This window comes from Dermacentor albipictus, chromosome 1 (assembly GCF_038994185.2).
Source record: "Dermacentor albipictus isolate Rhodes 1998 colony chromosome 1, USDA_Dalb.pri_finalv2, whole genome shotgun sequence".
Lineage (NCBI taxonomy): Eukaryota > Metazoa > Arthropoda > Arachnida > Ixodida > Ixodidae > Dermacentor > Dermacentor albipictus.
In genome coordinates this window covers 524,158,051-524,172,418 of record NC_091821.1, presented here as the reverse complement: position 1 = coordinate 524,172,418, position 14,368 = coordinate 524,158,051, and the positions used below count along the sequence as shown (strand labels likewise).

At 46.5% G+C, this 14,368-nt stretch overlaps 1 protein-coding gene across 4 annotated transcripts in view; it reads left to right on the top strand.

The window, feature by feature from the left end:
- Nucleotides 1-14,368, top strand: part of LOC135908158 (cholinesterase-like) — an 828,064-nt gene that overhangs the window by 711,056 nt on the left and 102,640 nt on the right. For all 4 annotated transcript variants that reach the window (XM_070532652.1, XM_070532654.1, XM_070532653.1 and 1 more), the window contains one exon: nt 69-316. In XM_070532652.1, coding sequence (XP_070388753.1) covers nt 69-316 — 248 coding nt within the window. The remainder of the gene's footprint in view (nt 1-68; nt 317-14,368) is intronic.

The window sequence follows — 14,368 nt, the reverse complement described above, 5'->3', positions numbered from 1 at the left end:
AATTGTCATCCGTGCGCACCCTCCTTTTGTGCGAGTAAAGGAAACCCAAATCATTGTGTCTCGTTCAGGAGATGTACGGCGACGTGCTGTTCAAGTGTCCGGTGTTGTACTTCTCCGAGTACTTGAGCTCTCTCAGCCACACCGTCTTCTCCTACTATCTGGACTACGACTCTCGGGCAAGCAATGAACCAGATCAAACTCCCCACGACGATCTTGCCATGCTCTTCGGAGAGCCACTGAGTGGCGTTTCTACAAACGCAGGCAGGAACCTGAGCCGCAAGCTGATTGACATCATCAGTGGCTTCGCCAAAAATGGGTAAAGAAAGGCCGACGCGATGTGCGCAAGAATGCCCGAGCGAAAGCTCTTCCTTCATCTACTGTCTGCGTAGTTCATGTAAATCTCAAAGACTGCCAAACATCTAAGAGATTGAGGACAGCTCAAGCAGACCTCAATGACAATCACAAAATATTTAGCGCATGTTACAGGTCACCTAGTTCAACTCACCCGTTTTGTAGTGAAATGTCCTAAATTTTGAGCGACATGACACAGCTGTCTCCCTCAAGCCCTTCATTCTTGGTTGTCGACCTTAACTCTACGGCGAATCACTATAGCACCTAACTTCTACTTATGAACAGTGACTGTGAGGGCAACACGTTCGTTAACCGAAGTCTTGATTGCAATCTCATGCAACTTGCAACTAAACCGCTGAGACGATTAAGTCGTTTTGTCACGATTCTGCAACTCATTTTAACCACAGCCCCTATCCTCCGCTGTAGCGTTCAACATTTGTCTTGCGTTAGTGATCACTGCATTATATTTTTTTACTTGCACACTTGCTACCTTTCTGTAAAATCAACTCAAGTTATTCCCGAATGCCGACATCGCTGCTAATATTTCTGGATTACCACCGTTCATTTGTGAATGCATTTAGTGTTTGTATGGTAGAGGTATACTGGGCCTTCTTTAACGATAACATGCGCAATAGACCGTTATATTCCACAAAAGTGTATAACAAATAAATCACGGGCTTCAAATTTTAACGCACAACTTAAAGGCTGACTAAATAGAAAGAAGAGGTTCTTTCGTACCACAAAGGCATCAAGAAATGCCATATGGTGGATTACTTATATCACCGTTAATAACGAGTTTAGGCAGGCTATCACACGCCCTCAGGGTGATTTTTCTCGTTTCACACAACCGACCCCTGTACGGAACCTCAAAAATGCAGGTGCCCTCTAAATGGCAAAAATAAAGATTCCTTTGGAGTTTGCGACATGAGGTATATGTTGCGTACTAAATAATGTGTTTATCTCGTTGTTTTCACAACACACTATTACTTACGAGCAGGGAACTGCGCTAAACGACAGTACGACGAGAAGGACGCAGACCACTGCGCTGACTAATAAACAGCTGTTTTTATTCTTTCAGTCAGCACATATATGTTCTACCAATATAGCGAAGAGAACAAAACAAATAAAGGAACTGAAATTCAGCATGCGCAGAGGCAGTGCAATCGATGAGATAGGAAAGTTCTCTCCTTTGGAAGGAGCGAAATCGAGGGGAGGCTTACACATGCGTCGCCACTATTGTGGATGTGAAAGGTTTGAGCAATTATTCAAACGCAACACAGTTCGGCTTCGCACAGCAGTAACCGCCCCTTGAGAAGCGGGCTTAAGCTGCTCCTATGTGACAAAGGTGGATTTGTCCTGATGCCTAGTGGCTTGTACATGAGCTAAGCGGATTCGGCCATTCTAGGCAACTTCCAGGCAGTGCAAGGAGTTTCTGCTGTCATTGCTGACAAAGGGGGCGGATGATCCCTGAAGCGGTGATTTGAACGGCTTTTCCCTCCGCCTCCTGTCACGCTGTACTGAAACGAAACGAATAAAGCAATCAATCAAAGATGAAAATAACGGCTGCTGAACTACGCGAAAATGCCAGACTCTCTAAACTGTCCTGTTTCGTAAAGGCCTGCCAAAGAAGTAGTCTTTCGGTGCTTTCCACCACCGAGACTCCCAAGGTACTGTGCCCTTCTGGGCTAGTTTCTGAGCGCAGAACCTTCCAACAACATGTGGAAGTTTTTATTCCGGCATTCTTGTGCCTCCTCGAAATTGTTGACCTCCTCCTTTTTTACTTGCACACTTGCTACCTTTCTGTAAAATCAACTCAAGTTATTCACGAATGCCGACATCGCTGCTAATATTTCTGGATTACCACCGTTCATTTGTGAATGCATTTAGTGTTTGTATGGTAGAGGTAAACTGGGCCTTCTTTAACGATAACATGCGCAATAGACCGTTATATTCCACAAAAGTGTATAACAAATAAATTCAAACAAATAAAAATAACGCCAAGTGCTTCCTCCACCATATTCCGTGAAAATTATCCAAAGGCTGTCCGAGCTTTTTCCTTGGACATCAATGTATTATACTACTCTTTGCCTCAAGAAGATGTATACATCGAAGATGGCCATTGCATTGACAAATACGGTGTTCCTAACTTTCAGAATAGATGTGGCATCAATGTCAACAGGTCGTTAGCGCTCTTAACGTTCTATATGCTATCAACTTTAATCAGCAAGGTAGATAAGCTTTTTATACAAAGGAAAGGTGTTCGCATCAGCTCATGGTTGCCCCTGTTCTGGAATTTTACTATCCAGCTATGACAGCAATCTTGAAACCAAGCTTAGCCAAACGAACACTGTAACTAGGTGGCAAGATTGGTCAGTTGGTGAGGATTTATCGCAAGGTTCGTAACAGCGTAACACAAGAGCATTGTAAAAGTGGTGCTACACGTTGAGGACTTTCCTCGCGATGATTCTCCTGACGTGCAGCCTGCTCCTGCTATAATATGTGGCGTGTTCCACACAGTATTACGTTCTTTTGAGTTCACCACGAAGGATCCATCAGATAAATCGCTGTACTTCTTAGATTTGGACGCCTCGTTCTTCAACAACCCTCTATGCTTAACCACGTCCAGCTAGAACAACCTTTATCCTACGGTTATTTAGGTGTAACTATATCATCTAACTTATCCTGAAAATGTCACATCGATTCCATAATCACTACCGCAAATCGTATGTTAGGCTACTTGAGGTGAAACTTTAGGAAATCCTCTTCACCAATCAAACTACTATTGTATAGAAGACTAGTTCGTTCCAAGTTGGAATACGCTGCTGCGATTTCGGGACCCATACAATGCTACTCTTATAAATACGCTTGAAAGGGTTCAGAATAATTCCACTCGTTTCATTCTCTCAAACTACGACCGTTCTTCTAGCATAACTTTTATGAAAAGCAACTTCTGTCTACCATCTTTATCACTGTGCACAAATGCTTCTCGCGCATGCCTATTTCATAAAGTATTTCATCATCATATTCTTAGCAGTGAGCTTATTCTAGCACCTACTTATCTGTCATCTCGAGTTGATCACCGCCATAAAGTAACAGGCACTTTTCGTCACATAAACAGGTTTTTATATTCACTTATTCCACATACAATGAACGACTGGAACCACTTATCTGATGACATCGTGTCAATTGAAGACAGCGCACTTTTCCGTCGAACCTTGCTTACTTTCTCTCAACTGTCACCATGCCCGTAGCCACATGCGCTCTACTTGTGCAAACGTAATCGTGCCGTATTTTCCTTATGTCCATTTCCGGTTACGCTAGGTTTACATAATTTCAATGTCATAGTATTCTTGTTATTTGATTTCTTAATGATTACGTCCACTGCTTTTGTCGCTTGAGAGTGTGTGAAATAAATAAATAAATAAATATGGTAGTTATGGCTACTCGGTCTCATACCAGCCTTTTCCGTTTTGCCTCGGCCCACTCAAACAAATTTAGGCGCGGTGTTTCAAGATCTTTCATGAAGGCGGCCTTATTAGGTCTTGTAACGGCCAAGTAGATGCAAGCTTCGAATCGGGAGTAGCTCGGCTGAAGCTCGCACGTTTGCCTATAACGCTTTTGACTAGCATGGCTGAAAGTCTCTCAGCAGAACTTTAGAGGAATCACTCGGCAGCCCCTCAATGTGACAACCACTTGCAGCAAAAGGTGGCGGTTATCCCATATATGCACCAGGTCACGCATAATCTCGTAAAGGTTGTCAGCAGAGGAGGCGTTAGGTTGTTGCTCAGTGCCCGAAATAACTTAGGTACCCAGGGCCAACAAGTCGATCGGGCGATGGAGAGCAAAAGAAAAGTTAAAAGCAGCACAGGCACCGTTTTCTTGATTGTTGTGATGGTGCAGTTTAAGAAGTTCCGCTTTAATGTATGTGTTTATATATTGGTCAAATGGGGCGGTGCATCAATGACTGCATGCGCAAACACACAAAGAAGGTTCAAAAACAAGCTAGAGATGGTGCATTTTCACTGCATCGCAATGAATGCGGCTGCAAGCCGTCTTTTAAAGATTTGAGCTTCCCAAAATAACACGATGAACGCGCACGCCCTATTTGTGAAACCTTCCCATCCATAATAGTTACAACGCATCTGTAAGCCTCCCCTCAATTTCACAAGTTCCATAAGAGATAGCTTTCCTATCAGATTGATTACATTGCCTCTGCGTATGCTGAATTTATGTTCCTTTTTTGTTTCCTTCTGTTTTTCGCAATTGTGGTAGAGTATATATAATAGGCTGAGTGAATGAATAAAAACACTTTTTTGTTGTTAGTCAGTGCTGTGGTCTGTGTCCCTCTCTACGTCCTATCGTTAAGCGGTGTTTTCTGCTCGTAGTTATGAACCAGCAAGCCCAAATGGGTACGCTTCTTCTGCTGTTCACTCCGACTCTTCTGACCAATTTTTCCTTATGTATCCTGTTTTGTTTGCATGAACTGTTATTTATGTTAAATTGCAAATCTTAACTTCACCGCTGTGCTTACCCTGACGGTACTAATTCTAAGTTACTGAAATGTGCAGCGGTGAATTCTTTGCGAGTTATTTCTCAGAGTATTTGCACATTTTTCCCTACAAAATGAGTGGAACGAGTGGAACACAAAAAAGGTATCTCTCACTGTCCTGTAAACTACAGACCAATATCATTGACCAGCGCCAAGGGAAGGGAAGCGCAGTCGAGGTCGGCAGAAAATTAGACGGCGTGATGAAATTGGAAAGTTTGAAGGCGCAAGTTGGATTCGACTCGCGCAAGACAGAGGTAATTGGGGATCTGTGGGAGAGGCCTTCGTCCGGAACAGTAGAGATTAAAATGAGCTGGTGATTATGAAGCCTGCATTTCTTGTAATCTCATGCAACACCTCATCTACTCATACGTCGTATGAGTTTATGAATCTAAGCATTTTTTTCTCTACTTGTCAGCATGGTTTCTAAGCATCCTTTTCCTGGTGAACACTGTTTTGGTATTTACTGACTCATTTTGCGCTCTTCATAATTGGTTTTGTTGTCGAGTGTATATTTCTAGATATTGCTCAGGCAGAATCCCCTTTTCCTACCACCCGAATCTCAGCTGAGTTATTCTTTTCCAAACGTGGTAGGTTGACCTCGATTCTAATCTTTTAGGTTGAAATAAATGTCTTTCTTTAACCGCTTTCATAATTCTGCGGACCATAATGATTTTTGTTTCGTTTCTTTAATCTAGCCTCAGGGATCGCTTATGGAACAGCTGCTCGTCCTCATATACATTAGTGATCTTCCTACCCAAATACTTTCCACAAGATTGTTTGCTGATGATTCTTTAATATAGAGCATAAACTTAATTATGGGGCTTTACGTGCCAAAACCACGATCTGATTATGAGGCATGCCGTAGTGGGGACTCCGGAAATTCGGACCAGCTGGGGTTTCTTAACGTGCGCATAAATTTAGGTACACAGGTGTTTTCGCATTTCGCCTCCATCGAAATGCGGCCGCCGTGGTGAGGATTCGATTCCGCGACCTCGTGCTTAGCAGCCCCTGTGATTCTAGCCCCTGTTACCCTATTGGTTTGCACATTCGCCTTGGTAATATTTCCCGAAGGTTTTCTCTTTCGTTAATGAGACGTAACAAGTGTAAAAGTACGCGCACTTACCGCCTGCCTGACTCTAGTAATCCTGCTGCGTACACTCTTACAAAGACACACCTAACAGCTTTCGCTTTTCATAAATATCCAGGTGTCACTATAACCCCGAATATATCATGAGTATTGCATGTTAATTATGTCGGTGAATACGCTAACTACGTGTTAAGCTTTTTGCGCCAAAACGTCTCCCGCAGCACCACTACCTTGAAGCTTCAACTTGACAAGACGCCGGTCAGAGACAAACTTCAGTATGTCTGCTGAATTTGGGATCCTGGCCAGTCAACACTAGCAAACATTTTAGAATCTGTCCATAATCGTAACACCTGGATTCTTCTTTCTAACTTAATTTAGACTTTGTTCAACTATTTCCTCCAAGAAACTAACGCTTGACTTAGCACATTTCGCTCTGCACGGAAAATGTTCTCGATTGTGCCTTTTCCATTAAATGTGTTACTTTGATAGGATGCTTAACACTTCAAAAATATTTCCTCCATCACCCATCGTACTCTCATTGATCATTCTCGAAAAGTGCCTTTTTGTGGCGCTAGTTTCCTCAGACTCAATTGTATCAGGATCTAGGAGTTTGTTGGTAAAGCTGCATTACAGGGAGCAGCGCGAAAAATAGGCAATAACGAGACATATCTCTTCTTGCCCTTCCTCTCTACAAAGCGGTCTGGCGATAAAGAATACCGAAATAAAATACCTCCAATCAACCAATGCTTAATACCCATGGTGAGTGCATTGTGAATTGAATATTCATTCAGTTTTATTGCATATATAAAATGAGTACATTTGCCGGCAAAAAGACGTCCGATAGTGGAACACTGCAGGGGGACCTTTTATGATATTGTAACCAACATTTACCGCAGCCGTTCATAAGAAAACTAAGTTATTTTGGGTGCACCTGTGCCCGTCAAGTTAAGAGCCTCAACACTCAAACAAAATGATTATGATGATCATAGGGATAGTGATCTATAGGAGGAAATGACGCTTAATTCTGCAAACCTGGAGGAAACACAGTGAAGCCTCGTCAGGTTGGAGGGCGAAAGGGAGTGCGTACTGAAAGTGTATCGAGAACGAGAGAGAACGAGGGCGAGTAGATTATACTATGTGCAGAAGAGGACAGGTTGCAATCCTCAACAAAAGGACCAGCACTGTAGCGGGCGCTTACAAGGTGGCGATCCACGTTGCATCTACGAACTGCATCAGGCTTCGCAGCTCAGGAGCTGGGGACGCAATGAGAACAGCAGGTCAATCGCTGTGGCCGTCGGAAGGCCCTGACATCTGTAGGTGGTGATGACTATAAAGCGTTATTGCGCCAAGAATGGGCAAGAGGAGGTGGTCGGGAATCTCGCGGTCCCCACACCCCTTGCAGGCATCGTGGTTCGTTTCCTCGAGCGTCGCCTCGAGGCCTCCCGCGTGGCCGAGTGGAGCGCAGGCGCTGGGCCTGATGTTAGGTCCAGCACTTTGACGGCGCTTGCGGGCAGCAAGACCGACTCCATGGCATCGATGCAGCCTGAAATCGGTCTCCGTCACACGAATTTGCCGAATTCTGAATCAACACTAAGCGGAGTCACCGAAAATCCGCTCAAAGCTCAAGAAATGGAAGCCGACCACCTCGAGGCCACCTCCGACCTAGAGGCAGCGGAAACCGAGAACTACGAAGACGCCTTTATGCTTCACGAAGCAGCGGACCCCACAAATCATCCGAAGAGTGAGTACGATTGGACACTCTTCCTGACCAAGCGCTAAATTAAGGCCCAAAAACGCGGTTTACGGAATGCCGCCATATTGAAGACCGGAGAGCCCCAGGCAGGGGCAAACAATGGCAAGATGGCGCCGGCGAGTGCCGTCACAACGGGCGACGCAGCTGCCTGCGCGGAAAGCGCGAGCGCACCAAACTAAATCGGAGGGAGAGCAACGCAGCAGCCTAGGCAAAGGGTGCCACCGCTCCCGAAAAATGACGCGAAGATTATTATTACACCGAAGGATGGATTACCGGTGAAGGCACTACAAGGAGCCGATGTAGCGAGAGCCATCGTTGCGGCCTGCGGAAACAAGATTAGAGGTGGCAAGGACTTTATCATCAGATTGCGACTAGGCTCCAACATCATAATAGCGAGCACACCAAGCGACGAGACCGCGAAGATAATTTGAGGAATCACCAGCTTGAATTTCGGAGGACGCTCCTTTCAAGTCAACACCTACGTAGCGACACCTGAAGATTGCAAGCATGCCTTGGTCTACGGGATAGACACCGGGACCACGTAAGAAGAATTGATGGAAAAGCTGACACTGCGCACCCAGGGTGTAACCATGCTGAGGGCCAGAATGCTGGGGAAGTCGAAGACAGCCCTCATTGCCTTCGACGGACCCTTCATTCCCAGGATGGTCAACTGCGGGGGTGGCGAATACAAATGCCACCCATACCGACCAACGGAGGCAAGTGTGCTACAACTGCGGACAGCAAGGCAACAGATCTGACGTATGTCCGACGCCGGATGCCAAGGCCTGCAGGCAGTCCGGATCACGGAACCCGCCGGAAGGACATCAATACCAGCCAAAGTGCCTGGTATGTGGAGGCGACCATGCCACCGGGTCCAGGGACTGCAAGGAGCGCCTGAAGTAGTTCAAGGAGCTTCGCGGGCCAGCCTATGGCGGGCGGCAAAGCCGCCAAAAGAGCCGGAGTGGGCAGCAGCAGCAGCAGCATCGGAAGAGATGGCTCAGCTCAGAGGGCGACCAGAGCCAATCCCAGAACCAGAGCCAGGAGCGGAGGGGGAGTTCGCGGAGCCGTTCACGGAACAGTTCACGAAGCCGATCATGGACCAACGCTCCCCAGTCATCCCAAGGCATCAAGGGAGACAAGCAACAGCCGCAGCAGCAGCGGCACCAGAAGAAGCAGAAGCCCAACAACAACATTAACAACGGCAAGGTGAGCTGTGATGCAGGCCCTCCCAAGTCGCTTGTTCCGCACTCGGGTAACAATAGTCGAAATAACATCAGTACACACGAGACTCAGTTAGAAAAAGAAAATAAGGTCCTCAGACAGAAGGTAGAGGAGCAGCATAAAAAGATTGAAGAGCTAATGAGAGCAGTTAGGGACCCCCAATCGGGAGCCCCTCACAGGGCATCGCATCCACAAGAACAGGCATCAGAAGCACCCGAATACTTTGTCAAGTTCATGGCAGAGATGAGACAGAAATTCAACCTAATAGAGCAACGAATAGATATGCAAAACACAGACATACGCAACATGCGTAAACAAGAAAGAACACAAGGGGTCAAAGACAAATTTGACCTGCGACGTCCAACATTAGGCCTGTATTCAGATAACTAATCATGGCCAGACCCAATAAAGGAAAAGGCAAAAACGAAAAACTTGAAATCTGGCAGTGGAATTGCAGAGGCTAGCGAAGAAAACAAGGACAATTACAACAGTTCATCAACAAACAGTTCATTCCGCCAGACGTCATTGCTCTGCAAGAGACCTGGGGCTTCACGCCAAAATTACAGGAGTATACACGCCAAACAAACGAGGTCACTGGTCGAACAGCCATTCTGATCAGCAACACCCTTGCCGCCATAGCACACGAAAGATTGCTGACACAGACCGAAATTATACCGAAAAAGAACGGGGGAAGTACTTTTATTGTAAACGTATACAGTCCTCCAAAACAGAAGACGGGCAAATTCACGCACCTCTTCCACGGTGTGAGCAGGTTGGCTAAAAACAACACGCTCGTAATTGTTGGAGACTTCAACGCCAAGGATCCTAGCTGGGGATACAAGACCACGAATAAAAAAGGTACAACAGTCAAGGAGGTGGCTGACAACATAAACTGCCAACTCTTAACGGACCCAGAGGTCCCCACCAGGATGGGAAACAGCGTCCAGGAGGACACCAGCCCTGACCTCACCTTCGTAAGAAGAGCGAGACAGGCGGTCTGGCAAAATATGCTGGAAAACCTCGGTAGTGATCATTACATCATCAAGACGCAAATAGGAATGGCTCACGTAAAGCGTTGGATAGGTACAGCAAAAATAACGGATTGGGATGCCTTTAGACAAGCCTGTGATGGACATCCGCTGGGCGCGATACTGTCAATCGAGGAATGGGGGAATATGCTGAAGGAAAGGCAAAGCGAGTACACCAAGGAGATTGACCGCACAGAGCAAATACCGGAGGTTGACTCTAGGCTGCTTCGGCTATGGTAGGCAAGACAGAGTCTGACCAAAAGGTGGAAAGCTAAAGCTGAAGATTGCAGAAATTACGCAAAAGACAGAAGAGTATGTGGAACAATTGGCGAGAGCAAATTGGCAGCAATTTAGCAATTCCTTAGGCGGAACCCTGAGTACCGCCCGAACGTGGAGCATACTCACAGCACTCCTGGACCCGACTAAAACCAAGTCGGAGAACAACAAGGCCATACAGAGGCTGGTTCACCAGTTTCAGGGCTCAGAGTATGAGCTCATAGAAAGAGTAAGGCACAAGTGTTTCGGGGACGGTGACCCAGCAGCCTACGCGGAGTGCTACAAGGGGAAAGAAAATTCTGATCTGGATAGGGCTATAACCAAAGAGGAAGTATACGCAGCAATGAGAAATACCACAAGGAATACGGCTGCAGGCGCAGACAATATATAAAACGCGCTGATTCGCAACCTCAGTGATGAGCTGGTAGGCGAACTTACTATCTCAACAAGCACTGGGCGGAGGAGACAGTGCCCGAGGAGTGGAACCATTCGGAGGTAGTGATGATTCCAAAACCTGGCAAAAAACTGCAAGTAGAAAATCTTAGACCTATCTCTCTCACCTCATGCTTAGGCAAGCTGTACGAGCGGGTGGTTACAATGAGGCTACAAAATTATATGGAGGACAACGAGCTGTACCCCCCCCCCAGCATGTTTGCATTCCACACTAAATTATCGACGAAGACGTGCTCCTCCAGCTCAAGGAGGAGGTGCTCAGCAACGTCCCACGAAACAGCGAACACGTCATCATGGCACTGGACATTAAAGGAGCCTTCGGCGATGTCAGCCACGAAGCCATACTCACAGGAATGGATAGCCTGAACTGTGGCAGAAGGATTCATGGCTACGTCAAGGCCTTCTGCTCTAACCGGACAGCAACAATCGGCCTGGGAGCAGTCAGATCAGAGAACTTTCGCACCCCAAACAAGGGAATTCCTCAAGGGTCGGTCATCTCCCCCATCCCCTTCAACATCGCAATGATCGGGCTAGCAAGTCAACTTAAGCAACTTGAAGGCATACGGCACGCCATTTACGCTGACATCACGGTATGGGTGAACCGGGGATCGCTCAGCGAAAAAGAAGAGTGCCTGCAAAAAGCGGCCACCTGCATAGAAACAGGTGAGGCCAGGGGCCTCAACTGCTCGACGGAGAAGTCCGAGCTCCTAAGGGTGTGGCGAGGCAAACAAAATCGAATGGTTCCTACAAGCGATGAGCTCAGCCAAAACGTATACCTCGCGGGACAACGCAATCCGGAGAAGACCACCATTCGGATCCTGGGGATGTGGCTTCAGTCCAATCAACGGTGCAATCATACTCTGACACTGCTGAAGACTGCCACCATACAGGTAGCCCGTATGATCAACAGAGTATCTAACAAGAGACATGGTATGAAGGAGAGCGACACACTTAGGCTAGTCACTAGCCTCGTGGTTAGCAGAGTGGTGTACAGCCTTCCCTACCACAAATGCATCAAGCAAGAAGAACAAGCGGACGCCATACTGCGAAAGGCATACAAAACTGCGCTTCACCTGCCGCAGCGCACATCGACCGAGAAACTAATGGCCCTGGGACTGCACAATACCTTCAGTGAACTAAGAGAAGCACTACTATGCTCTCAGGCACGTAGGTTGATGCAGGCCCCCACGGAAAGGGTGCTCCTGCGAAGATATGGCAGCGGCAACATGATCCAAGAGATCGAACATACCGAGGCCATTCCGGACAAGTATCGCAGTACACTGCGAGTCGCACCGATACCCAAGAATATGGACCGGAACCTTCACAAGGCACGTAGAGAAGCAAGAGCGGAGTACGTGCAGAGAACCCTGGCGAACAAGGACAACACAAGGTATACGGACACGGCAACGTTCGTCAAAGACGGAAGACACAACAGCAGAGCAGTGGCGTCGGTGGTTAATTCGGGCCTCAAGGAGATCACCAGCGCATCACTACCTGACTGCACGGTAGTCGAGGACGAAGAGGCAGCTGTGGCTCTGGCAGCGCTGGAGGGCTATCGATCTGGCAGGTCCCTAACAATAATAACAGACCCTCAAGCAGCAGGCCGTAATTATACAAACAGCAGAATTGGGCGCAGAGCACGCCACATACTCTGCTCATGCGACCCAGGAAACAAAGTTCAGCATACCATAATCTGGGTGCCAGGGCACACTGGCATAACAGGGAACCAAGAGGCGGATAGGATAGCTCGAGGGCATACCAACCGGGCGTCCAACACATCCAGCCTTGAGGAACCCGAGTCAGTACCCATGGGCTACTCAGATATCCTAAATTATTATAAAGGGGTTAGACTGAAGTACCCACTCCCGGATAAGGATCTGAGCAGAGAGGATGTTGTTGCATGGCGACAACTGCAGACCGGTACTTTCCCGAATCTAAACCTTCTGAATAAAATTTTCCCGACACAATATGAGGCTAAGTGCCCATGGTGCGGAGAGAAACCATATCTGTACCACATATCATGGGCCTGTCAAAATATTGGGTCCCCAACTATCTATAAAATTAAAAACCCGAGTGTGGGAGAGTATGCTTTCCAGTGTAAGCTTGAACGGCCAAGAGCGCCTTGTAGAGCGAGCTCGCGGGTTGGCCATACTCAAGGGAGCCTTGGACTAGGGCACCAACCCTGTGATTGCAGACAGAAGAATCCATTAAAAGATGGAAAAGGCCATCTGAAGCCGCGAAGATCTCTTTCCTAGAGCTCAATAAATGTTTTCCGATCCGATCCGATCAACTATCGCGAACATGAACCGCCAATCTCCCCAGCACGTGGTGTGCTCGTACGCACGGACCAGCGTGGCATGCGTTGCTTTGCTGGACGGTTGTAGTTTGGCAGATGTTTGGCAGATGCTGGACGGTTGTAGTTTGGCAGATCCGGTAAGCGTCCTTTGTTTTTCAGAATGCTAGCGGCAGTGTGCCACAGAAAAGAAGAAAAAGCGAAAACGAAGTACAGTAGGAAAAATTATTACAACTGAAGTACCAGCAGTTTGCATATAACAAAGCAACATTTCAATCATAGTACTTAAACAAACAAAATAATACATTAACCCAAAAGGACAAAGCTCAGGTTTATTCCACAAATCATCATATGACCAAACCTTAGTATTGGTTAGAAATTTTCTCTTTAAGCTGATGTTTACATGACGTCTTATAAACTGCAGATTTATTAGTATAGGGCATGGATTTCCGCAATTCAACTAAAACAAAACGGTCTCTCTAGATACCAGAGTTATAGCACGGACCTTCGAAAGTAACAAAGTTATTGTATAGTGAAAAACGTATAACATTTGAGTTGCTAAGTTCTTCCATAAAAAGACATTTCAAGAGGATATGAACTTTATTTGGTGGTTATCCAAATACGTTAACATTGCGAGCAGAAAACAGCGCTAAACAACAGGACGAAGAGAAGGACAACAGCGCTGATTAGCAACCAAGTGCATTTATTCTTTCAGTCAACATATATATACTGCACCGCAATACCAAAGCACAGAATCAACAGAATTCAGCATGCGCAGAGGCAAATATTCTAATTAATGCGATAGGAAGGCAAACTCCTTAGGAAGCAGACAAATGGAGGGAACGCTTACGCATGCTTCTCCGCTATTATGAATGTGAAAAGCGTCGGGAATAAGACCTGCGCGGTCATCCCGGTATTTTTACAGATAGATCACATCTTTAAAAGGCGGCTTGCAGTCACATTCATTGTAATGCAGTGATAATTGCGCATCTCTTGTTCGTTTTTGAATTTTGTTTGAGTGCTCGCGCATGTGGTCATTGATGCACTGCCCCATTTGACCGACATAACAACGCTTTTATGAAAGCGCAATCTTATAAACCACGCAGTCGCAGTAGTCAACAACAAACCTCTGGCTGTGCTGCTTCTTACAACTTTTTTGTTGTTCTCGGTCACCGGATTGACTTGATGGCACAGACTATCTAACTTATTTCTGGCAGTGAACAGCGACTTAACACCTGGCCTGCTGACAACCATTTTTGAGATTGTGCACAACCTGGTGCACATGTGGGATTACTGCAACCATTTGTGTGAGTGATTTTCAGATTGAATAGCTGCCGATTGCTTTTTTTTTAAGGTT